We start from the raw sequence: 23207 nt of genomic DNA on the forward strand, positions 1-23207 counted from the left end.
TGTAGTCTCGGAAAGTACCATGAGTATTGAAGGAAGCATCACCATTGGGAGAAGGCCTTTGACTATAGAATAAGCTGCTAAGGTATTGCTGCAGGTTCGAATAGAACTAATCGTGCTGTTTATTTGCCCGGATAGCTGCGACGAGCGAAGGAAGTTGGTGTGGCGAGTTGCAGTGCCATGAGCTCGTCCAAGAGAATCCGCATTCGAGCCCCGGGGCATGTGCTCAACCCTAAGGCCAATGACATAGAAACGGGATGGCCGGTTCTCGCCAATGCGATAGATATGATATATGAGCGCCGGGAATCCACTCTGTCTTTTGAAGAACTGTACCGACTGGTGTACGACCTGGTGCTGCGCAAGTTTGGGCGCGAGCTGAGGACGCGGATACTGGACACGCTGCAGCACAAAATATGGTCGGCTGCCAAGACGGAAATTCCGTGCACTGCACAAGCGGCTGAGTTTGTGGACGAGATGTACGCTCTGTGGGAGCGCCAGCACTCGTGCCTGAATGCCGTCTGGGGCGTCACCATGTACATTGATTCGAGCGCTGGGCATTCCCATGGAAACGATATCTATTCGGTTGCCCTAATGAAGATGCAGAATCTGATTCTAGCGCCAGTGCTACCGCGTATTGTGCGCTACATGCTGGACGAACTAAACCGCGCGCGGGAATCTGGCGTGCAGGCGGTGAACATGCAGACATACCTCAGGGCAGCAGCGCTAGCCCGCAGCCTGTGGCTCCCTGAACTGGGGCCCAGCAGCGATCTTACTAAGCAGCTGCTGGAGGATACACATACGTTTTATTCCTCGTGGCGCAAGAAGCATGCCGACAACCCGATGCGGTATATCATGGAGGTCGATACGGTGCTCAAGACCGAGGTAGAGCTTTTACGGGAACTTGGCTACACCGACGCCACGATCAAAACATGCCGGACGATGGTGATTGAGGTGCTGGTGTCCGAGAACATTGGCTTTATTCTGCCAATATGCCTGCAGGAGTGCATTGATGCTGGCGACGAGGAAAACCTGGATCTACTACTCTCTCTATGCACCACCGACCAGGACGCATCCCAGTTCCTGGTTGCACTCTCCGAATGTGTCGAGAAAGAAGGCATGGCAATCCCGGATGTGTCCGTGTCGAAGCGCAAGGCAGATGCGGCCGTTGCCTGGGTTAAAGCGCTTACCAAGCTTCGAACAAAGTATACCAGTCCCTTCAAGAAGTATACTGACTCTAATGGGTGCTACCTGAAAACTATAGGGGATGCCCTGGCAGCGCTGCTCAGCAACCAGCCGGCCAAGACGGTGGACTATCTGGTCATGTCCATTGACAGCGTGCTGCGGAGCAATACCACACTCGAAGAGGAACAACAAGAATTGTTAGAGCGCTGCATATCGTTTTTTATTCTCATGCGGGACAAGGATCTCTTCGAGCTGTCTTACAGACAGCAGCTGTCCAAGCGCCTCCTGCAACGTAAGTCGCCGTTCCACCTAGAGCAGTGGATGGTGGGGAAAATGACACAGGAAGTGGGAATCCACTACACTTCCAACCTGGAAGGCATGTTGCGCGACGTCAAGCTCTCGCAGGGCTACTCCGCCAAGTTCAGTGCGCCTGCTGCCGCAGCAGGCGCCGCGTACCAGATGGATGTCTTGACACCGACGTTCTGGCCGTTCCAGCAGGTGGAGACGCTGGCGCAGGACATCACACTGCCCGACGAGCTGGCAGCCGCCAGGTCCTCGTACGAGGGTCTCTACGTCTCGCAACACTCCGGACGCAGACTGAAGTGGGCATACCACCTGGGCTCCGTGGAGATCGGCCACCAGTTCGGCCAGTCTTACCACGAGCTCACGATGTCGACCTATGCCGCCACCATCTTCCTGCTCTTCCGAGACTACGCAGAACTGACCACCGAGCAGATCCAGGACCTGACCGCAATCCCAGATGCCGAGCTGCAGCGCCAGCTCATCTCGCTCGCCGTCGCGCCGCGCACACGCATCCTCACCAAAACCCCTCCCTCCCGCACCATCGCGCCCTCGGACCACTTTGCAGTCAACACGGCGTTCACGGCGCCGACCACCAAGGTCCGCGTCGCCACTGTCGTGGTCAAGTCCGAGCAGGCGGCCGCGCTACCAGATGTCCTCGCCGCCAGTAGGGTCCAGGCCATATCCGCCGCGGTTGTGCGCCAGCTCAAGACAGAGCGCACCATGGCACACACAGAGCTCCAGGACGCAGCGGTGCGCGCGCTCCAGCGCCACTTCGCCGTGTCCACGTCCATGTTCAAGCGCGCGATCCAGTCCCTGCTCGAGAAGGAGTACATACAGCGCGACGCGCACAGTCCAGACCGCTACCACTACCTGGCCTAGCCGCTGCGCATGTGGCGCGACGCAACGGTCCTCGTTTCGGATGTTGAACAGAGCGAGCCGCCGAGCGAGCCGGCGCGCAAGCTGCATACACACGATATTCACCTACACTACAGCGCCGCTGCCTCGCAGCACCGGCGGCTATCCGCTCTCCGCTCCTCGCCGCTCCTCGCCCGCCGCTGGCTCCCCCGGGCTCCGCGGCTCTTCCTCTGCGGGCGTGTCGTCCGGGCTGTCACCGGCCCCCGCACCCGCCGCTAGCAGCTCGCGCAGCCGTGCTGCGCTCTGCGCTACGCCCTGCGTGTCCGCCCCGCACACCGCGCACTGCCGTGTCTCCCGCACCCGCCGCGCAAAGCAGCCCCCGCAGAAATAGTGTCCGCACCGCGTACGGACCGGCGCCCGGTAGTGCCCGCGGCACAGAACGCAGCGGAACGGGATCGAGTCCAGGTCGCGCGCCTCTGTCTGGCCCACCTTCCACTCCTCGTTCAGCCGCCACCCCGCGCGGAAGTCGTCCCGCGAGTGCAGGAACTTGCACGAGTCACCGTACCCGCAGAACCCCGTCTGCCGGTAGTCCTTGCACACGTCCGGTTGGTAGTCCATCACCACGCGCGTGCGCACGTTCGACCCGACCGCTGTCCGCGCCCCGGACGACTCCGCCCGTCTGTCTGGTGCATCATCAGTTGCCCGGGCCACCGCCTCTTGCGTGCCGGCGCTCACGTGGTCTCTCCCAAACCCCGACGCCCGAACCGCCGACCGGCTGGTATCGTCCAGCTCCCTGATCTTCCTTTTCTTCGCGGGGACAACAGGTGGGGTGGCCAAACACTCAACATCGTCCTCCACCACACGCAGAGCAGCCTTCTTCTGTTGGCTGCCCTTCACATTCCTCTTCCTGAACATCAGCGGTGTGATGGTCGCCTGTCCGAAGCACTAGGTTGCGTACTCACAGTAGTGGGCGGCCATTTCTTTAAGATAGATTTTCGTCAATAAAAATAGGCTATAATATTATTTCCCCTTTCAGCTTTCCTTAGTGCTATATAGTTAGTTAGCGCACCAGACTACACAGACCGAGCGGGGACTGACAGTCGCAGCAGATTCAGGGCGAGATACCGAGCCAAGATGAACAGCTCAGGCAAAGAGACGCGGGCGCAGTTCGTGGACGAGTCGCACGGGCTCCCGCACGGGGGCAAGAGTAACCAGAATCTGCGCAGCGCACTCAAGCAGCGGCGGCCGTCCGGCGAGGGCAACAGCGACTACGGCAGCCTGGTGGTGTCGTCGCCGCTGCTGAACTCGACGCCTCCGACGGTGACGAAGTCGCTGGTGAAGCTGTACCCGTACTTGGTCATCGCGGACCGCGCGCTGAGCACGCTGACGTGGACAAACGACGATGTGTGGGAGAGCGTGCTGATGGTGATATGCTACGGGGCGGGGGTGGTGTACTTCGAGCGGCTGATCAAGTTTTTCGGGCACCTGGTGATCGTGGGTGTGCTGTGGGGGTACTCGTTGCTGGACAAACACGTGGAGGAGACGATCAGGGACCGGCCGACGCTGGACGACGTGGTGCAGATGATGTCGCGGGTGGTGGCGAAGTCCGATCTGCTGCTGTCGCCGGTGAGCGTGCTGAGCGGTAATGACATTAAGCGCCTTCTGTTGACAATGGTGTTTCTATCGCCCATCTATGTGATTCTGACGCTGTTTGTGATTCCGCCGCGCAAGTTTGTGCTGGTGGCGGGTGTGTACGTGCTCACGTACCACTCCTCGTGGTCGTCGGTCACGCGCAAGCTGCTCTGGCGCTTCAAGTTGGTGCGCCTGCTGGCCTTCTACGTGACCGGGCTGGATCTGAGCGGTGTAAACAAGTACCAGGGGGGGATCTTCGCGGCAGTGCACAAGAAGGTCAAGAAGCTTTCTGGGACAAACGGTGCAGACGACGGTAAGCCGATCCGGTTTACATACGTGCTCTACGAGAACCAGCGGCGCTGGCTGGCGATTGGCTGGACTTCCAACATGCTGAGCTACGAGCGCAGCTCCTGGACAGATGAGTTCCTGAACGAGGCGCCGCCGCCGGAAAAGTTTAAGTTGCCTGAAGAAAACGGCGGGATGGTGTGGCGCTGGGTGGACAAAACGTGGCGCCTGGATCTAACGAACGACGGCGCAATTCATCTCCCAAGCTCGCGCTCCAAGACTACTGCATCTCCTAACTCCGATGATGGCTTCATCTACTACGATAACACCTGGAAGAAACCCTCTACCGAGGACTCCTTCTCAAAATACACACGCAGGCGGCGGTGGATCCGAACTGCAGAACTAATCAAGATCGATGCTCTCGGGGCCGCGGAGGGCGCCCATGACGAGCTGTGCTCGGTAACCACTGATATGGGCAGCTCACCCTCACGCAACGTCAAGTTCGAGACCAGCACGCCGTCCAGCCCGCGCGCCAGGAAAGTATCGTTCAGCAAGGTCGAAAACGTTCGGGTGATTCACGCAAGCACTTCCGCCAGCGACAAGAACAATACTCGAGGCGAACTATCGGAGAGGACAAAAAAAGAGCCGTCCCCAGAAAAGGCAGGCGGCGCAACGGAGAGCGTTGCAAAGCCTCAGGCTCCTGAGAACGATGGCAAGACGGACAAGAAAAACGTATAGAGCGTCTTCCTCCGACATCCCGCACCCTCTGCAACCGGCAGCGCATGAGACCTGACACATAATTTTATAGCTTTTTCATGATTAATATCGGAGCAACAGCCCTGCCCTCACGTATCTAAACACAGATCAAAACATTTAAAATGCATTAAATTCATCTTTACACTCTGGCCTATTAACTCAAAATATAAAAATGGCATCCGTATTCTACTCCTGCTCAGTTTACAACTTGTTGACCTTCAAGGTTGGTGGCAACGACTGCATTAGCTTCTTGGCCTTACCAGCGTCGTTGACGATCAAAGTGTATAGCTTCTTGGAACCCCGGACCTTGAACTTGGTCTGTCTGAAGGCCTTGCCGTTCTTGTTCAGCTTCTTGTTAACCTTGATGGTGGCGCCAGTGACGTCGGCTCTTCTGGTCAACTCCAAGAACTCCTTGATGTCAGTAATTTCTCTAGCCATTTTAACGATATTGTCTGTACAGATGCAGTTACGGCCAGCCACGAGCTCGATGCTTAATCTGTATTTTGTTCATCGTTCCAGGCCACACACTGCCTGTGCAAAGGTCGGCGGTGAATCTCCAGCTGCCGGGCGAGTCAGTGTTCCAGAGCGTGCAATAACCGTTTGTATGTATGGGTTTATAAAGATAAATAATGTACGGGTTTAAATGCAGTCACAATATATCCTCCATCTCGACATCCTCCTCGCCCTCATCCTGCTCATCCTGGTTCCGCGGATGACCAGAGCCGTCTGGCGAGCCGCCATCTTGGTCGTCTGCTCCCGCAAGCTCGCCTAACCGCGCAGAGCGCTCGGCTTCCTTTAGCTTTTTGTACTCAGTCTTTAGAGTGTACTTGAGCGCGTACGGACCCTTTTTGACAAGTAGAGCCACCTGATCCAGCGATTCCTTCAAATAGGCCTCTGGCTGGCGGGTACGCTCCTTCAGGCCTTTCAGGGACCAGTAGTCGTACTCGTCAAACAGTTTGAAGAGGTAGTCCAGCAGCTCTTTCTTCGGCATCCGGATGGCACGCTGGTTGTTCTTACGTTCCTTACCAACCTTGAGGAACTTTGAGGTGTCAGAGCGCATGGACAGACCAGCGTTGCTCATCGTAACACCAGGGGTCTCGTCGAGCACTGTGACGGTTGGTTTGTGGATGTTGCGGACGATTTGGCGCCGCTGTTCGACGATCTTGTGGTAGTTCGGGTCATCGATGGAGGGGATGAGCTGGCACTCGTGGCATACAGTACCTGTGACGGCAGTCTTCTTCGGAATGGTCTTCACGTACGGAATGTACCGGTCGCGCCCGTCGCGGTCCGTCATCACACGATTCTGGAACTTCTTCTTGCTGTTATAGCGGCGGCGCATCTGTTGCTGGCGTTTCTTGAGCTCTTCCTCGCGCTCTTGTTTCCGCAGGAACGCCTGTTTCTGCTTCTCAGGGTCTGCTGCAAGCTCCTGTTCCCGTTGCTGGTATTTCTTTAGGTTTTGCTCGGTGAATATGTACTCGTTCTGCACCTGCTTTTTGGTCAGCTCCAGGTCGTACTCGTGCGGAATTTCCGCGTTCTCCTTGTCCTCGTTCAGCAGCAGCTGGATGGACTGATCCCGCTTGTTGATTCTGATCTTGCCCAGCTCCTGGCCATTGAGGTTGCGAGGGTCCCGCCATTTCTCCGCCAAGAACTTCGGCAGGCGCACAAGCCAGATGCGCCGGTCGCTAGTTGATAGGTCGAGGTCAAGTGACTCCTCGTATATCTTGCGTTCATTGTTCTCTATGTCGTTACCGTCAAATACCTCTTCGCCCTGCGACAAGTACTCGTCCCCTGAGTCGTGACCAGCCACGGCCGTCGTTTTCCCTTGGCTACTCCCCTGAGCACCGCTGTCGCTTCTTCTGTTTAATATGCTCATACTGTGCTCCAGATATATATGGTAGGCGGCTGAGACTTTGGCTGTTGGCGGGCCTAATGCTTGTAGTTAGCTATCTGGTATAATAAAATTTCGCAGTTTTGAGGGCGCAGAGGAATACCTCCGTTAGCGCAGAACACAAACGCATCGCAGAGGACCCGTATCCGATGGACGTAGCCGACATAGAGGCTCTGATTAAGAGCGAGGCCTCAATCTCGACGGATATCGATCCGCATTCCATTCCGGAAGGTGATCCGCAGCTCCAGCTGCGGTGTAATCTGTATATCCACACACTGATACGCAGGTGGGAGGAGACAGAGCCGGTATATTTGCCTGAATGTCTCCCAGAGCTCAAACGGCACCTGTTTCCTCTCCTTGTGCAGTTGCGGCGGGGTAGCCTGCAGAAGGACTTGTTGACTACGCTCGCATCGCTGCTATACCACTTGCAACAAGAAGAGTTCGCGCAGGCAGAGCAATGCTACCTGGACCTGAGTCTGGGCAAAGTAGCATGGCCTATCGGCGTGGCAGGCGTGGGCATTCACTCTGCGCACGATACGGCGCGGCGCATTGGTACTACTCGGGCCAACGTCATGAAGGATGAGGAGACCCGAGACTGGATCTTGCAGGTCAAACGGCTCATCACCTTTAGTATAAAAGCCGAGCCTCAGAGCAGCGAGGATGAGGACGACGAGGACTAGCGTGTCCTCGGCCATCGCGTGGCCCGCAAAAGATCGAAAAATCGTGCGGACGCTGCTCCTCTGCCAGTGCCCCACGCGCCATGCTAGATCCAAGGTACGTTTGGATTGACGGCTGCTTCGACTTCACGCATTACGGCCATGCGGCTGCCATGCTACAGGCGCGGCAGACCATTGCGCCGGGCGATTTGCCCTCACGCCTGTTTGCAGGTGTCCATAGTGACGCAGAGATCGCGCACCACAAGGGCGCCCCGCCAGTGATGGAGGAGGAAGAGCGCTATATGCACGTGCAGCACATCCGCTGGGTTGATGAGATCGTGAAAGACGCGCCATACGTTACGGAACCCGCCGTCCTGGACTACTATGCATGCCAATACGTGGTCCATGGCGATGACATCACCCTTGACGCAGAAGGCCACGACTGCTACCAAGAGGTGAAGGATTTGGGTCGCTTCCAGGTGGTGAAACGGACCTGCGGCGTTAGCACCACTGAGCTTATCCAGCGCATGCTGGACGGCCCGCGACCACAAGCGCCCATGGAGCCCGTTGATGCCTCAACATTGCGACTGTTCGCGACAGCACGTGACGGATTCAGCCCTTGGTGCTGGGTCTTCGACGGCACGCTCGACCGCTGCCTCGTTGAGGGCGGCTTTGTGTGGGAGCCGCAAGCGGCGGTATACGTGGAGGACAACTTTGATTTGTTCCACGCTGGCCACATCGAGCGGCTCGCCCGTGTACGTGATATCGCAGGTGCGGAGCGCCTAGTTGTTGGGGTGCAAGCCGCGCCCAACGCTTACATGACCCTGCGCGAGCGCGTACTCGGGGTACTGAGCTGCGACGCGGTCGATGCAGTCGTCGTGGCGCCCGCGGCCGGCGTGACTGCTGAGTTGCGCTCCTTCTGTCTGCACGACCCCGCGCTGAACGGCGTCTTCGCGGGGCTTACCAGCAGCGCAATTGCCGCGCGCGTGACCGCGCAGCGCAACCGCTACGCAGCGCGCAACAGGGCAAAGGGCATAGTATCGTAACAAACTCCTATCATTTCACTAAATAAACTAAACACGTCGTAACCTCGTAAACGTCATACTCTCACGGCTCGTGGCGCTGGACCTTCTCTAGCCGAGCCTCCCGCGCTTGCGAGTTTGAGCCCCGCCGCGACTTGTTGAACAAGGGCGGGATCTCCCCGGCGTCGATCAAGTCCTCTATCTCATCCCCTGGCTTGCCCCAGTTGCCGCGGCCAGACCCGTCCTTCTTCACGTAGTTAGGGGAAGTGCCGAAGGGACCATTGTGCGTAAAGTACCGCGACTCGGGCTTAGATTCATGAATTGTCCACTTGTTGGTTCTTGTCATTGTGTCCTTAGCTGCTGAACTTCTTGCTAGCTGCTGAACCGTGTCTTGTTAGCTCCATCAGTCAGAGGAACCGCTTTCTCCAGTTTATATACCCAGCGGGGGTGACTCTAATGGAAACTTAGGGGGCAGAGCACAAGGCTGTGCTATCCGCAGGTTGTGCTCACGTGACCCCCCTTGCCAGGTCATCGAGGGGCCGGATGACTATGAAACCGTAATTGATTACACTAAAGAGCTATAGAATTTCAGAAGCCCCGGGTTTCAGTGACGTGCACCCCCGGATGAGTAGGTGGAGCCACCCTGGTGAGAGCCGGTTGGGTGCGAGGCAGTGGTGGTGTTGGTGCCTGTGTGGCCTGCACCCGTAGTGGCATCACCCTCGCCGTGAAGGGCCTTACTTACATATTGGTAGGCGCCGGAAAGCTTCTCCTTCGCAGTCTCTGCGGCGTCACCCAGTGTCTCCTTACCCCTTTCGGTGTAGCTCTTCTGGGAGTTTGGCTTCACAGCCGACTTCGCAGAGCTGCCCGCAGCGGAAAGGTGGTCCTGGCCACTCTCAAGGGAGTCCTTCTGGGACTCGGGTTTGAAGGTCGAGCGCGCGGAGTCGGCAAGCTCGGACAGGCGCTCCTTACCCTTTTCCAAGTAGCTCTTCGCCGAGTCTGGCTTGATGGCTGACGTGAATGAGTCCTTAGCGTCCGACAGACGCTCCCTGCCCTTCTCCAGGTAGCCCTTCTCCGAGTCTGGCTTCACGGCAGACTTCACCGAGTCCTTTGCGTCCGACATCCGCTCCTGGCCCTTCTCCAGGTAGCCCTTCTCCGAGTCTGGCTTCACGGCAGACCTGACCGAGTCCTTCGCGTCCGATAGCCGCTCCTGGCCCTTCTCCAGGTAGCCCTTCTCCGAGTCTGGCTTCACGGCAGACCTGACCGAGTCCTTCGCGTCCGATAGCCGCTCCTGGCCCTTCTCCAGGTAGCCCTTCTGCGAGTCCGGCTTCATGGCAGACCTGACCGAGTCCTTCGCGTCCGACAGACGCTCCTGGCCGCGCTCAACCGCGCTCCGGTCGCTGTCCGGGCGCGTCGCCTCGGAAACCCTTTGGGACATGTCCGAAACCTTTCTGGAAACGTTGTCGGCGGCGTCGTTGTTCTGTCTGTTGCTCATGATTGGATTGTTGTGATTGCTAATGCTGTAGTGCTTGGTGATCGAGACTGAGAGGCTTCATTAGTGCGCAACCGGTACCCTTATATAGCCTGCCTCGCACCACGCCGGGGGGAGGGGGGGGATCTTCGATGCTTGCTCCAGCATGGCAGTAAGGGGCCAGATATAGGGGGCGCACTCACGCGCAACCGGAGCACCGCCCTTCTCCTGTTTCCATTCGTCATATGGCCCGAAATGCACTTGTGCAGAGAGGTCAGTGCCTCCCTGCGTACACTAGAAGATCAGCACTTCACCTCCCTGCAACAGGGTCAGCTGCTATGCCGGGTTGACCCTGAATCACTCTATACGTAGGGCCAAAGCTAGGTTCACCAAATTTTTCTTCTAGAGCCTTCTTGGGAACTTTTGACGGGACCGACCTCGACCAGCTAGGAATACTTAGACGTCAGGCGGCATTTCAGGGTCATCAGCTACTTGGTAGATTACCTCTCAGACGTAAGATCATGCTAGGACAAATTTGCAGGGTAACAGCACGTACCGGTGGGGCCGCGAAGGCGCACTGGGCAGGCGCAGCGCGTGCAAGGCAGTTCCACAGCAGCTGGCGGCGGCTACAGGAGATACGGGACCCGTACGAGACTCTGGGCGTGGCCAAAGACGCCAGTGCATCGCAGATCAAGAAGGCGTACTACAAGCTGGCGAAGCAGTTCCATCCGGATATCAACAAGGATGAGGGCGCGGAGAAAAAGTTCCACGATCTGCAGAACGCCTACGAGATACTGTCGGACGAGAACAAGCGGCGGCAGTACGACCAGTTCGGCGCGGCCGCGTTTAGCCAGGGCGGCGCGGGCGCGGGCGGCGCGGGCGGCTTCCAGGGGGGCTTTGGCGGCTTCAGCGGCTTCGGGGATTTTGGCGAGTTCGGGGGGCTGAACTTCGAGGACCTGTTCGGCGCGGCATTCCGCGGCGGGGCGCGGGGCGCGGGGCGGCAGGGCGGAGCGCAGTTTGTGCGCGAGTTTAAGGGTGACTCGATACAGGTGCCATTCAAGCTATCATTCCGCGACGCGGTGTTTGGCCTGAAGGACGTGCCGCTGCGGTACGCCGTCTACGACCAGTGCGGCACATGCTCAGGCTCGGGGCTGAAGGCGGGCGCGCAGCGGTCGGTGTGCGGCGGGTGCCACGGCACGGGCACGCAGGTGCACGTGCGCGCGGGCTTCCAGATGGCATCCACGTGCTCACAGTGCAGCGGCGAAGGTTACAGCATCCGCCGCGGAGATCGGTGTGGCACATGCAGCGGCGAGGGAGTCGTGTTCAACCGCAACAAGGAGGTGAAGATGGATTTTCCGCACGGCCTACAGGATGGGGACGTGGTGAAGGTGCCGGGCCAGGGTTCATTCCCGCACATCCAGGTTGATCCGAAGACGGCCCATACCATGCGTCTCCGCAGAGGCGACCTGCTCGTGCAGGTGCAGGTCGAGCGTGACCCACGTTTCCAGATAAAGAACAACTACGACATCTGGTACGTCCAGGAAATACCCATTACGACAGCTGCTCTGGGCGGGACAGTCAGTATTCCAACTGTCGATGGCGATCAGATCCGCCTGAAGGTGATTCCCGGCACACAGCCGGACCAGGTCGTGTCTATCCCCAACAAGGGTGTGCCCCGGGGGCTCTCTGGCGCGCGTGGTGACATGAAGGTCCAGTACCGCATCGTAATGAAGAAGCCACAGTCCAAGGCCGAGAAGTTCTTATGGGAGGCTCTTGCAGACGTGACTGGGGACAAGACTGCGCGCAGGACAGAGAACATCGATGCGGCAATGGCAGGGACGGCAGCCCCAGGCGTCGCGTCCAGCCCAGATGAGCCCAGCACACTCCGCAAACTGGAAAAGTTCATCTCCAACGCCTTCAAGACCATCCGCGGTGACCAGCACTAATTACTTTGTAATCCTGTAAATAATCGCACTCGGCGGTACTTTGTAGCATTGTACGAATACCAGAGAGTATATCGCCGCAGCGACTGCGTCACTACTTGTCCTCCTCCGTTCTCTGCTGCCCAATGCTCTCCTTCACAGAACAGAAGTTTTACTACTTCTACTTCCTGGTGCACATCCCGATTACCATCTTCGTGGACTCCTCTGTGGTGCTCCCGCAGGCCTTCCAGCTGGCACCCCGGCTGGTCAATTGGCATATTACAACGAACTATGACTTCCTCTTGCAAGAAAAGCCAGCATGGCTATGGTGGTTCATAGTGGTAGAGCTCGTCTTCCAACTGCCTTTCTTCCTCTTTATTACGCGAAGGTTCCTGCAGTTGTGGAAGCTGACCTTTTACGGCAGTGAAGAAGCCAAGCCCCTGATCTTTCAGCTTTGGCGTGCTATGGCAGGCAGCCTGCGCCTTTATGGCCTCAATGCCTCGCTGACGACTCTCATGTGCCTGTGGGCAATCTGGTCACGTGGGTACTATCCAGCGACGGGACTCCCTATGGCTGTTGCAGACAAAGCGAAACTCAGCATGCTCTACGTGCCCTACTTCCTGATTCCTCTGCGCCTCGTCTTTGTGTGAGGTCTGGAGCAATGCAGAAGTGCAACACTCTATATATAATCACCTGACTATGTACCTATTTCTGGCATTGCACGTTACGTTTTGTCACGATTCCAGTCAGTTAGCTGCCTCGAGCAACCGGTGAGCTCCGAAAAGGGAATTCGCTACAAGGTCTAAGCGCATAGCCTGCAAATGGCTTTGCCTAGTCATGTTGTTTTCTTGAACCATTTTGCTATAGACTCTGCGTATGATCGGGCTGAGGAGTGTGTTTGTAGCAGCCAAACACAAGACGCGACTTGCTATATAGGTTTCACTTATAAGTTGGCAAGCATTGACGGCAGGCGAGGCGGGACATTACCAATTTTAGAAGCTTAGCGATACCCACAGGGGCTAGTGCTCGGTGCAGTGGAAACCAACTATCACGACAGCGTTTCATGAAGAGGAATGAAGTCAAGGTGATGTCAGTGCACAAGCAGGTCATGAACATAGGATCCGGTACACGGTCGGTAGACTCAGCGCTGCAACGGCAACGCCGCGAATATGTCCCCCCGCATATGAAGTTGTATAACTCGCGGCACAAGCTACATCCAAAACATGTAATCAGTGATACCAGCGTGGACGTGGAACTGATAGACGAATCTTCGATGGATCTTCTAGGATTCAATGTGCCACTAATCAAAGAACGCTCAGACTGCTCCTACCGAAACTGCTCATCCGTCTTCTCGCTGCACACCGACTCATCGGGGACGCAGCTCTCAGAGGAAGACGGTACGCCTGGCTGCGGGTTAGAGCACGCACCGGACAAAGCAATCAAGCAGGTATTCGAAAACAACTTCTCGGTCGACTCCATGTCACCGAGCATTGACATTGGCCGCTTTTCGTCAGGCAGCTCGACCGAACTGCTCTTCTCACTCGATGGATACACGGGTCGCCAATCAACATTGCCGCCTCGTCCTCCGCAGGAAGATGCAAAGCATCGCTACGAAATCAACAATCTTCGCAAGCGTATTGAGCGCACTGAGTCCAATCTCAGCAACGAAATTTGTTATAAGCGGCGCCGCATATGTAGGCGAGGAGAGATAGTAGCAGACCACTGGCGCGAGCTCAGCACATTGAGCCAGTCGGTATGGCTCATACAGCTGCGCCAGCGGGGTCTGCAGTGGGACGGCATTCCATGGGTGCATAAGCGAGCCGTCTACAGTATGTGTCTTCGCCGCGCAACCGCCCCTGCCGACCTCGATCCTGTTGTCGCCCGTCTATCCGAGAACATGCGTCTCCTCTTCTTTGAGCGCACTGACGAGATCGTCGGAAACTTCTACCGCGACTCGCAATGGTGGCAGTATACCATGTGTAGCCCCGCTTTGCTTGTTCACCTGGAGCATGAGTATCCGTCGCTGTTCTACCATTTGCGCTTTGTCATACGCATCGACATTTGGCGCGAATTCCTGCAGCCACTGGCATTCTACGCAATCAGCAATAGCATATGCAATGCCCCTCGTGACTTCCCCGCCTACGAAGACTGGTTGCTGAAGCTCTTTGATGGCCTTGTCATTTCTGTCTGCTACCACGAACTCGACAGTGCGTGGACCAGTATAACCGAACACTTATTGAGACAAAACCACTACAAGTTCTTCGGTGACGTGGATGACATCCAGGCCCAGCTAAGCCGCGTGCAACTAGACATACATGGCCTCTTGGAGTGGTTGCGGCGTTGAGCGGCTCTGTACAAGTCACGTGACGGTATGAGGCTCAAGCTTTCAGAAAAGGGGAACGTAAGGTTCGTTTTCCATTGCACGGCGGACGCGGACGGGTATATTATGCAGCGAGGGAAGCTGTCCATTGGCGGCTACTAGAAAGAACCACGAATTAATTGCAAGTGTAGTGGAAGCATCATGACAGTGCTACCAGAGGGTTACCACATTCGCAGAGCAGAAGCGGGTGATTATGCCGGGGTAATCGAAACGTTGAAAGTGCTGACGACAGTGGGGGACGTTACAGAGCGGGAGTTTGCAGAGAGAATTGCATATTGGAAGACCGTCAAAGTGCCCGTGCCCGCAAGGGGCAAGCGTCCCGTGGGAATGGGCGAGATTTTAGCATACAACCCGATGGTGATAACGGACGAGGCGGGCCGCGTCGTCGCAACGGGGAACATCATCATCGAGGCCAAGCTGATTCACCACTGTGGGCTGGTCGGTCACATCGAGGACATAGCGGTGGCTTCAGATCAGCAGGGCAAGCGTCTCGGCATGTTACTGATCAACACGCTCACGGAAATTGGCAGAAACGCCGGCTGCTACAAGATCATCCTCGACTGCGACCCCCAGAACGCCGACTTTTACAAGAAATGTGGCTTCAGCCAGGCAGGCCTCGAGATGCAGCATCGTTTCCGCAGCGAGAGCAAACCATAGCAATATGGATATATCATAATGTACAGGTGATTTGTAAGATGTAGTAGTTTTCTAAAAATGTACCTAATAGCCTTGCGCCGCACCCCATCACGACAGGCTCTCGAGCAGCTCCAGCGACACAATCGAGTTCCCTCGTATGATCGTGTGGTCGCCGAGGCCGTGTTTCCCCCCCGTCCGTGTGATTTCGACCGCGTCGTCGAGAACTACATTCAGAAACAGGTCGTATCCTCGCAGCACGCCCACCACCTTGCGCGCGCCGTTGAGCTGCAAGAACACCTTGCGCTCCATATACTGCTGCTGTTAGTACCACTCATCTGCCAACCTGGCGCCGCCTAACATACCTTTTTCAACTCTGGGGTAGACACCATCTTGTGCTGCTGGCGTCCTGGTGGCGGTGGCAGCGCACATGCAGCGCAGTTAAGCGTTACTTCGCCATCACGTGTGGTTCCCGTACATAGAGATATCCGCCCGCGCCTCGATCGGCACGTGCCTGCTCGATTGGCATGTGCCTGGAATTGCTCGGATTGTTGGACCCTACGCTTCCAGTCTGCGCGATGCCCTTCTGGGGCAAGCTCGGCAACGCCCAAAAATGATTGCTCTGTCTTGTTAGGGCGGTCGGCGGTTACAAGGAGCACAATTGCAAATGCTATCGACGGACGAGGGCTCGGATTTAATGGGCATCTGCAGGCAGCAGGACAACGCGTAGATCGATGGCTGTCGCGGTCTGCTGCTAACTTTACGGCGGTGCGCTGACAAGACGAATACTTTGATGCGCACGGTGCCAGCCTGTCTAGGGCAAAGCGTGGTAGTATAGCCGAAGGCTGCAGAAAAAGGAAGGCGTTTCGCAACACTCTGGCCCCTCCCCTCTACGAGCCCAGATCTGCAATACCGGCTGTCTGCACTTTTCGGAGATTGCCGCCCTCAAAATATTCCAAACGCAAAGGAAGGGGACGCGAGACGCCGAAATCGCAAAATTGGGCGCACGTGGTAACAGCATAGGGTATGACTGTCGGGGTTGCGCGAGAGCAGCCCCTTGCGCTGCCCTGGGTGCGCGCGGTGCAGAGCCTGGAACTATCGCCGGCGGGTGGTGCTCTCCCGGCCTGTTCCGACGGGCGATGCCGGCCAGGCGGCTACCGAGGTGCAGTTGCTGTTCTGCGTCACGTGAAATGACGCAGCACGTGCATGTGTGTTGATAATTGGAGCGGCTGGGGTTGGTCGTTCGAGGTGCCGTTCGTGATGATGCGCAACCGTCGCACGAAGACAGGACCCGCGAGCTGGAGCAGTCATGGCTAGGTCGAGATGTCTTTGATCTCGTGATGCGCAGGCAGTGGGCGCTTGGCCTGGCCTATGCTGTGCAGGCAGCGGCGGTGTTTCTGGACGGTGCGCGGCGCCGTAGTCGCTGAACCCACACACCTCCAATGATATTGGCACTAATTTTGTTGAAGATTTTTAGGAGATTCGAGGTATTCATGCTTCCCTCTAGACTTTAGACCAGGGAATTGGACTGCTGAACCCGAAGACTCTGACTTCCTGAGCTATCGAGAAACCCCATATACATCAGCCATGCTTAGAAACGTTTGCCGCCCGGCGATGAGACGGTCGTTCCACCAGACGGCCTGGATGAGTGCCAACAAGAAACACGACGTTGTGGTGATCGGTGGCGGTCCCGGTGGTTACGTGGCGGCCATCAAGGCTGCACAGCTGGGTTTCGACACCGCGTGTGTGGAGAAGCGCGGCCGTCTAGGTGGCACCTGTTTGAACGTGGGGTGTATCCCATCCAAGGCGCTGCTAAACAACTCGCACCTGCTGCACCAGATGCAACACGATGCCAAGCAGCGCGGTATCGACGTCAAGGGCGAGGTCACTGTGAACATGCCCCAGTTCCAAAAGGCCAAGGACACCGTTGTGAAGCAATTGACTGGCGGTATTGAGATGCTCTTCAAGAAAAACGGCGTCACCTACTACAAGGGTCTGGGTACGTTTGAGAGCGAGAGCAGCATCAAGGTGTCGCCCGTCGAGGGTCTAGAAGGCGCTGTCGCCGAGGAGACGATCCTTGAGGCAAAGAACATCATCGTGGCTACTGGGTCCGAGGTGACGCCGTTCCCTGGTATCACGATCGACGAGGAAAGAATCGTCTCCTCCACCGGTGCGTTGTCGCTAAAGGAAGTGCCAAAGCGCCTGGTGGTCATTGGTGGTGGTATTATCGGCCTGGAGATGGGCTCCGTGTACTCCCGCTTGGGTTCCAAGGTGACTGTGATTGAGTTCCAGCCTCAGATTGGTGCCACCATGGACGGCGAGGTTGCCTCCACGACCCAGAAGTTCCTAAAGAAGCAAGGTTTCGACTTCCACCTGGGGACCAAGGTTCTTTCTGCTGAGAGAAACGGCGACGTCGTGGACATCAAGGCTGAGAATGTCAAGACTGGTAAGGTTGAGTCTTTCCAGGCCGACGTCTTGTTGGTGGCCATCGGCAGAAGACCTTACATTGAGGGCCTCGGCGCGGAAAACATCGGTCTAGACGTGGACAAGCGTGGTAGACTGGTTATCGATGAACAATTTAACACCAAGTTCCCTCACATCAAGGTCATTGGTGATGTTACCTTCGGTCCTATGTTGGCCCACAAGGCCGAGGAGGAAGGTATCGCCGCCGCAGAGTACATCAAGCACGGCCACGGCCACGTTAACTACGGCAACATTCCTTCTGTTATGTACTCCCACCCTGAGGTCGCTTGGGTCGGAAAGACCGAGGAGCAGCTAAAGGAGGCCGGGATTGCATACAAGGTCGGTAAGTTCCCCTTCATGGCCAACTCCCGTGCCAAGACCAACCTTGACACCGAGGGGTTCGTCAAGGTCTTGATCGACGCCGAGACCGAGCGTCTCCTAGGTGCCCACATTATCGGCCCTAACGCAGGTGAGATGATCGCCGAAGCCGGTCTCGCCCTGGAGTACGGTGCCTCTGCCGAGGACATCGCGAGAACCTGCCATGCTCACCCAACGCTTTCCGAGGCCTTCAAGGAAGCCAACTTGGCCGCCTTCTCCAAGTCTATCAACTTCTAAGCCTGCATACCGAACTGTGCACGGCCCAACCGCGCGACAGGCAGCACGCGCCTCCGCAATGCCAAATACTATACAGCTCTCTAATAAACTTATATTCGTGCTTTAGCAGCTACATAGGACAAAACCAAACTACTGCACACCGCACCCAATTATGCGCGGGCGCGCAGAGGCGGGCCCCGGCAACCCCGGTCAAACGCATCAGGAGCCTAGCCGCCCATCTCGCGGTCTTTTTAACCCAACTCAAAAAACCTGTAAAAACATGTTATAAACTCAAGGTCAACCAGTCCCAGGTCGCAGTATTGGTTGTATCTGAATGCTGATCCCCCTGTCCGCTTTGGTGCTCTTCGGGAACGTACAGGCCGTACCCCACCTCCATCGATCGCGCGTGGAAGCCGTCCGGCAGTCCTTGGGTCACATGCGTACTACTAATCGATCTATCGGAAGCCGTCATCAGATACTGCGGCGACGCCTCAGACGCCTCGTGCACCGCCCCGGTGTAGGAAACTGAGACTACGGGTGCGCCCTGCGGCACCGCCTCGCCACGAGCCCTGGGAGCCGTGTTCCGCCGTCGCCCGCCAGCGCCGCCCACGGGCACATCCTTCGCCGGTGACTCGCACGACGTCTTCCCAACCGCCTGTGTATTGCGGTTCGAGCCGCGCTGCCGTTTTTTGATCACATCGGTCTTGAGCGACAGCGGCCGCACAACGCCGTGCAGTTTGAGAAAAAGCCCGCAGGCGTTGCACAGCGGATCTCCCTGCGGGCCGCGGCGCCACAGCGGCGTCGTCTTCGTCATACAGTTGGAGCACTTAGTGTCCGGCTTGCCGCCCGCCCCCGCAACCTCCTCCCGCCCGTCCTCCTGCCCCGCCGGCCCCACTGAAACGCTCGATCTGCGCGAGCGCGGCCGACTCGCGTTTTTTTTGCGCACCGCCTTCGGCAGCGTGCGGCGCCCGCTCCGCGGCTGGCGCGTGTCCGTCTTGCGTCGCTGCAGATCCTGCAGCGAAACCGCGCTGTTGCCGCCGTAAAGCGCCGGGCGCGTGTCCTCGATTGTCTCGCACAGAGCGTCCGCACAGAAGCCCTCCAGCATGCCGTCGAACCGGGGAAAGGCGCGCGCCACGGGCTCCGCCGCCGGCTCCGCCGGTGCTGCGGGAGACCAGCTTCCGCGCGCGTACGCCGCAAGCTCTTCGTCCGCGTCCGGCCCCTGCACGTCCAGCACCTGCTCCATCCACAGCGCTCCCAGTCCCGACAGGCAGCCAGACTCCGAGTCCATCCCGAGAAACCCCAGCTCCTGCTCCGACCGGGGGGCCGTGGCACGCGAAGCTCCCTTCTCTTTATGAGCGCTCGCCGCCGCGCTGCACGCGCCCGCATGTGACTTCCGCGAAGACGCTGCTTCGCGATGTGGCGCCTTGTCGCCGCGCACGGACGCAGCCCTCCGGTCCGCCCCGCTGCCGGCAGCGCTCCCCCTGACCCCTCGTTCCGCCGCACGGGCCGTGTCTCGGCGCCGCGCAGCCACGCCCATCATCCGCCACGCCAAATTCGTCACGCGTCTGCGGTGCGCGAGGGTCGTGCGCGCGCGCGAGTACATGCTCCACACCGCTATAACGCTCGCCTCACAGCTCGCCTCGCGCAGCCTGCGCTGCGCGGTGCGTGCGTCCTGGCTCCAGGTCTCCATTGGCCTACCCGTGCGCCCGACGGCGCCGCCGGGCCTCGCTGTTTCTATATACGCTACCGATGCCGAACCCTTCGCGGCTGCCCATTGCCTGCGCTTGCGAGCAGCGTCTGCCAACGTCCTTGAACCTTCTCGGCGGTGAGGCGCATAGCCGGCAGGCAAGCGGGCTTGAGGCAGCCGGCCAATCAGGCGCCCCTGCACCACGCGATAAGCTTATCGGTGTAAACAAAGCAGCTCCGGCCGTCGGCGGCAGGGCGATTAGAGTACATGGCTACGTAGTTTATGGGCGGCGGCGTCGGTCGCGCACACGCTTGTAGTGCGCGCGCTTACCGCTTGTCTTGGTAACCTGGACCTCGGCGTAGCGCCGGCGGAAGTAGCGCGCGGAGTCGTCGTCGGCGAGCAGCGTTTCCAGCATGGTGGCCTTGCGCTGGCTATTCTGCAGCCTGCTGCTGTAGAATTCACCGGTGCCTTCGATGACGGTGCCCACACTGAAGCGCTCGGGGACCTGCCATTTCTCTTTCCGGTAGTGGCGCTTCGGGTCTAGGGCAGCCCTGTGCTTAATCAGCGCGAGATCGCGGCGTAGCTCCGGCGTGAGCTCGGGCCGCGGGAGCTGGAACCAGTCTGCGGCGGGCGGCGCCGGCGCCGGGGGCGCGCTGCGCGCGCGGGCCGGCGGCTGGGCGGCGAGGCCGTCAAAGCCGGACTGTATGCGCGGCAGGCGGCGCAGGCGCTGCTCGATGTCGCGGAAGGCGGCGTGGCGTGCATCGGCGTCGGCGTCGGCGACGCTGAGAACGTCGTCGGTGGGCGCGTCGGGCGCGGGCGTGGCGGTGGGCGGCGCGGCGGAGCGCAGCGAGGCGAAGAGGGCGTCGATGTCCTGGTCGCTCATCGGTGGGGCGCTGGTCCGCGATGGTGAAGCTGAAATTTTTCGCCTCAAGAGCAGGAGCGCGGTCACCGGGGACGGTGGCGAGGGCCCTTTTCAGCTCGCAAGGCCGGCGGCGTGGGCAGTCAGCACCACGGCAGACCAGATGGAGGGCCTGTTGCAGTCTGACGCGCAGCTGGCGTTTTCCAGGCAGGCGGTACGCCGCTACGAGGCAGCCGCACCCGAGGTCGACGACGATCGCAAGAGCGGGCACAAGCGGCACATCATCTCGGTGGACGACCACCTGAAGATCAACTACGAGGTGGTCAAGAACGTGCCCGGGAACCTCGTGGACGTCGCGAGTGCGAAGGGCAAGAAGGCGGTGAAAGCGGACGAGATTGCGCGCATCAATAAGTTCAAGGCGCTGTACTTCAAGGAGCAGCTCCACCGACTGCACGACGAGTTTGTGACCAAGAGCGCGGCGCTGCGCGAGGACGGCGCGCTGCCGGCGCCGCCGGCGCCGCCGTCGCAGCAGCAGCAGTACGAATGGCTCTGTGAGATCCAGGCCGGCCTGCTGCAGCAGTACCGCGACGCAGTGCAGGAGGAGAAGCGCTGGTACCTGAAGAAGGAGCTGCTGCTGGACGCCAACATCCGGCTGGACCTGTTCACGTCACGTGACTCCGTATCCGGCACGCTCAAAGTCGGCAAGGACAACACGCACAAGTCGTGCATCTTCTGAGCCGGCGGCAGCGCTGTTCGCCGACGCTGCTGCCGCGCGGCGGGGCCGGCCTGGGCTTGGCGATGTCACGTGCTGTTTGGTGGGCCAGTAGGTTTCGTGGAAAATTTTTATCTGATCACCTCGCCTAGGTTATGCGAGCGCAGGCCATTCAGGACGCCGTCATCTATAGCACGTTGGAGGTACATAAATCTTGCGAAAGCTATGTCTGATTTACAATTGAGGATTTTAAGCAAGCTGGGGGAGCTAGGGGAGCTGCCATCCACGCGCGAACAATTCCCCGATGTGGACCCGCAGGTGGTGCTCTCGGCGCTGAACTCGCTGAAGGCCCACGGCAAGCTAGAGTACACTAAGCAGGACACTGTGTATTACTCGCTGACCACAGAGGGTGAGACGATTGTTGCTGAGGGCTCGCATGAGGTGAAGCTGCTGCAGCTGGTGAGCCGGTTCGGCAAGCTGCAGATCAAGGACGTGGCGGCGCAGCTGGGGCCGAACGGCAAGGTCGGGCAGGCGCGTGCGTTCAAGAACGGGTGGCTGGAGAAGACCCAGGACAACGAGCTGATAGTGAGCAGCAAGGTGGGCGATGCGGCCGCCGTCGTGGACGAGACGCGGGAGCAGCTGCTACGCGTGGTCAAGAACGAGACAAGCGGTCTGGGCGATAAGCTGCTCAACGACCTCAAGAAGCGGAAGCTCATCTTGCCGAAGAAGGAGACTACCTTCCACGTGGTCAAGGGCGCGGACTTCTCGACAGAGCTCACCAAGCTGGAGACCGACATCACCTCGGACATGGTGCTGACGGGCGCATACAAGGACTTAAAGTTTAAGCCTTATAACTTCAACTCACAGGGCCTGCCCTCGCAGTCCGGCGCGCTGCATCCGCTAAGTAAGATTCGGGAGGAGTTTAGACAGATTTTCTTTGGCATGGGCTTCACGGAAATGCCCTCGAACCAATATGTCGAGACCGGCTTCTGGAACTTTGACACGCTCTTTGTGCCACAACAGCATCCCGCACGTGATCTACAGGATACCTTCTACTTGAAGGACCCGATCCAGTCCGACCTGCCAGAGGACAAGGAATATATTGCCAACATCAAGGCAGTGCATGAGGAGGGCAAGTACGACTCTATCGGCTACAGATACAACTGGAATGAGGAAGAGTCGCAAAAACTCGTTTTGAGAACTCACACTACTGCTATTTCGGCCGCTATGCTGCACAAACTGGCCGAAGACCCCAAGCCAACCCGTCTGTTCTCCATAGACCGTGTGTTCCGTAACGAAGCTGTCGACGCGACACATTTGGCAGAGTTCCACCAGGTGGAGGGTGTCCTGGCAGACTACAACATCACTCTAGGTGACCTGATCCAGTTCATGGAGGACTTCTTTGCCAAGATGGGTGTCACGGGCTTGCGTTTCAAGCCGACTTACAATCCGTACACTGAGCCATCCATGGAGATTTACTCGTGGCACAAGGGACTACAGAAATGGGTTGAGATCGGTAACTCCGGTCTGTTCAGACCAGAGATGCTGGAGCCAATGGGCCTACCAAAGGACCTGAGAGTCCTGGGATGGGGTCTGTCCTTGGAGCGTCCTACTATGATCAAATACGGGGTAAAAAACATCCGGGAGCTTCTAGGACACAAGGTCTCCTTGGATTTCATTGCAAGTAACCCAGCAGCGCGTCTAGACGAAGAATTGTACAATTGAATCAGCAAGTAGCATTAATAAGCCCATTTGGCCCAACTAATGTACATAAAGTTTCATAAATGACTTATATGTTTGTTCCAAGAGTTCCCCCGAGATAAAGTTTTCACCTTCAGAACTTGACTTTTAGGTGACAATCATTCGTATTCGCATGCAAAAAAATGCAGGGTGTACCTGCCACAAATGCGCGC

The 23207-nt window shown here is 58.0% G+C and overlaps 19 protein-coding genes across 19 annotated transcripts; 11 read left to right on the top strand and 8 right to left on the bottom strand.

The window, feature by feature from the left end:
* Positions 1-177: 177 nt before the first annotated feature.
* CUL3 (cullin CUL3) lies at positions 178-2361 on the top strand (the record flags this gene model as incomplete). The annotated part of the gene is made up of 1 exon (NM_212181.2): positions 178-2361. One exon carries the CDS (start codon positions 178-180, stop codon positions 2359-2361), a length of 2184 nt encoding a protein of 727 aa, NP_986045.2.
* Positions 2362-2499: 138 nt separating this feature from the next.
* On the bottom strand, positions 2500-3252 carry CWC24 (U2-type spliceosomal complex subunit CWC24; the record flags this gene model as incomplete). Its single annotated transcript, NM_212182.1, has 1 exon — positions 2500-3252. One exon carries the CDS (start codon positions 3250-3252, stop codon positions 2500-2502), a length of 753 nt encoding a protein of 250 aa, NP_986046.1.
* Positions 3253-3471: 219 nt separating this feature from the next.
* AGOS_AFR500W (PEX28-32 family peroxisomal membrane protein) lies at positions 3472-4992 on the top strand (the record flags this gene model as incomplete). Its single annotated transcript, NM_212183.1, has 1 exon — positions 3472-4992. One exon carries the CDS (start codon positions 3472-3474, stop codon positions 4990-4992), a length of 1521 nt encoding a protein of 506 aa, NP_986047.1.
* Positions 4993-5211: 219 nt separating this feature from the next.
* On the bottom strand, positions 5212-5448 carry RPL38 (60S ribosomal protein eL38; the record flags this gene model as incomplete). Its single annotated transcript, NM_212184.2, has 1 exon — positions 5212-5448. One exon carries the CDS (start codon positions 5446-5448, stop codon positions 5212-5214), a length of 237 nt encoding a protein of 78 aa, NP_986048.1.
* A 211-nt stretch (positions 5449-5659) lies between these two features.
* TFG2 (transcription factor IIF subunit TFG2) lies at positions 5660-6883 on the bottom strand (the record flags this gene model as incomplete). Its single annotated transcript, NM_212185.1, has 1 exon — positions 5660-6883. The coding sequence occupies one exon, from the start codon at positions 6881-6883 to the stop codon at positions 5660-5662; it is 1224 nt and encodes a 407-aa protein (NP_986049.1).
* A 164-nt stretch (positions 6884-7047) lies between these two features.
* Positions 7048-7578, top strand: PRP18 (mRNA splicing protein PRP18; the record flags this gene model as incomplete). The annotated part of the gene is made up of 1 exon (NM_212186.2): positions 7048-7578. The coding sequence occupies one exon, from the start codon at positions 7048-7050 to the stop codon at positions 7576-7578; it is 531 nt and encodes a 176-aa protein (NP_986050.2).
* An 80-nt stretch (positions 7579-7658) lies between these two features.
* Positions 7659-8600, top strand: ECT1 (ethanolamine-phosphate cytidylyltransferase; the record flags this gene model as incomplete). The annotated part of the gene is made up of 1 exon (NM_212187.2): positions 7659-8600. The coding sequence occupies one exon, from the start codon at positions 7659-7661 to the stop codon at positions 8598-8600; it is 942 nt and encodes a 313-aa protein (NP_986051.2).
* A 61-nt stretch (positions 8601-8661) lies between these two features.
* STF2 (ATPase-stabilizing factor family protein) lies at positions 8662-8922 on the bottom strand (the record flags this gene model as incomplete). Its single annotated transcript, NM_212188.1, has 1 exon — positions 8662-8922. One exon carries the CDS (start codon positions 8920-8922, stop codon positions 8662-8664), a length of 261 nt encoding a protein of 86 aa, NP_986052.1.
* Positions 8923-9180: 258 nt separating this feature from the next.
* HSP12 (lipid-binding protein HSP12) lies at positions 9181-10068 on the bottom strand (the record flags this gene model as incomplete). The annotated part of the gene is made up of 1 exon (NM_212189.1): positions 9181-10068. One exon carries the CDS (start codon positions 10066-10068, stop codon positions 9181-9183), a length of 888 nt encoding a protein of 295 aa, NP_986053.1.
* Positions 10069-10565: 497 nt separating this feature from the next.
* MDJ1 (Mdj1p) lies at positions 10566-11990 on the top strand (the record flags this gene model as incomplete). The annotated part of the gene is made up of 1 exon (NM_212190.1): positions 10566-11990. The coding sequence occupies one exon, from the start codon at positions 10566-10568 to the stop codon at positions 11988-11990; it is 1425 nt and encodes a 474-aa protein (NP_986054.1).
* A 122-nt stretch (positions 11991-12112) lies between these two features.
* Positions 12113-12616, top strand: EMA19 (Ema19p; the record flags this gene model as incomplete). Its single annotated transcript, NM_212191.1, has 1 exon — positions 12113-12616. One exon carries the CDS (start codon positions 12113-12115, stop codon positions 12614-12616), a length of 504 nt encoding a protein of 167 aa, NP_986055.1.
* A 413-nt stretch (positions 12617-13029) lies between these two features.
* On the top strand, positions 13030-14310 carry MLO50 (Mlo50p; the record flags this gene model as incomplete). The annotated part of the gene is made up of 1 exon (NM_212192.1): positions 13030-14310. One exon carries the CDS (start codon positions 13030-13032, stop codon positions 14308-14310), a length of 1281 nt encoding a protein of 426 aa, NP_986056.1.
* A 177-nt stretch (positions 14311-14487) lies between these two features.
* On the top strand, positions 14488-15003 carry GNA1 (glucosamine 6-phosphate N-acetyltransferase; the record flags this gene model as incomplete). Its single annotated transcript, NM_212193.1, has 1 exon — positions 14488-15003. The coding sequence occupies one exon, from the start codon at positions 14488-14490 to the stop codon at positions 15001-15003; it is 516 nt and encodes a 171-aa protein (NP_986057.1).
* An 87-nt stretch (positions 15004-15090) lies between these two features.
* On the bottom strand, positions 15091-15371 carry SMX2 (mRNA splicing protein SMX2; the record flags this gene model as incomplete). The annotated part of the gene is made up of 2 exons (NM_212194.1): positions 15091-15294; positions 15345-15371. 2 exons carry the CDS (start codon positions 15369-15371, stop codon positions 15091-15093), a joined length of 231 nt encoding a protein of 76 aa, NP_986058.1.
* Positions 15372-16566: 1195 nt separating this feature from the next.
* LPD1 (dihydrolipoyl dehydrogenase) lies at positions 16567-18057 on the top strand (the record flags this gene model as incomplete). The annotated part of the gene is made up of 1 exon (NM_212195.2): positions 16567-18057. The coding sequence occupies one exon, from the start codon at positions 16567-16569 to the stop codon at positions 18055-18057; it is 1491 nt and encodes a 496-aa protein (NP_986059.2).
* Positions 18058-18319: 262 nt separating this feature from the next.
* Positions 18320-19726, bottom strand: GAT1 (Gat1p; the record flags this gene model as incomplete). The annotated part of the gene is made up of 1 exon (NM_212196.2): positions 18320-19726. The coding sequence occupies one exon, from the start codon at positions 19724-19726 to the stop codon at positions 18320-18322; it is 1407 nt and encodes a 468-aa protein (NP_986060.2).
* Positions 19727-20003: 277 nt separating this feature from the next.
* On the bottom strand, positions 20004-20606 carry FCF2 (Fcf2p; the record flags this gene model as incomplete). Its single annotated transcript, NM_212197.1, has 1 exon — positions 20004-20606. One exon carries the CDS (start codon positions 20604-20606, stop codon positions 20004-20006), a length of 603 nt encoding a protein of 200 aa, NP_986061.1.
* A 139-nt stretch (positions 20607-20745) lies between these two features.
* IES3 (Ies3p) lies at positions 20746-21318 on the top strand (the record flags this gene model as incomplete). Its single annotated transcript, NM_212198.2, has 1 exon — positions 20746-21318. The coding sequence occupies one exon, from the start codon at positions 20746-20748 to the stop codon at positions 21316-21318; it is 573 nt and encodes a 190-aa protein (NP_986062.2).
* A 201-nt stretch (positions 21319-21519) lies between these two features.
* Positions 21520-23019, top strand: FRS2 (phenylalanine--tRNA ligase subunit alpha; the record flags this gene model as incomplete). Its single annotated transcript, NM_212199.1, has 1 exon — positions 21520-23019. One exon carries the CDS (start codon positions 21520-21522, stop codon positions 23017-23019), a length of 1500 nt encoding a protein of 499 aa, NP_986063.1.
* Positions 23020-23207: the final 188 nt, after the last annotated feature.

The sequence above is a fragment of the Eremothecium gossypii genome, chromosome VI, assembly GCF_000091025.4.
Source record: "Eremothecium gossypii ATCC 10895 chromosome VI, complete sequence".
Classification (NCBI taxonomy): Eukaryota; Fungi; Ascomycota; class Saccharomycetes; order Saccharomycetales; family Saccharomycetaceae; genus Eremothecium; species Eremothecium gossypii.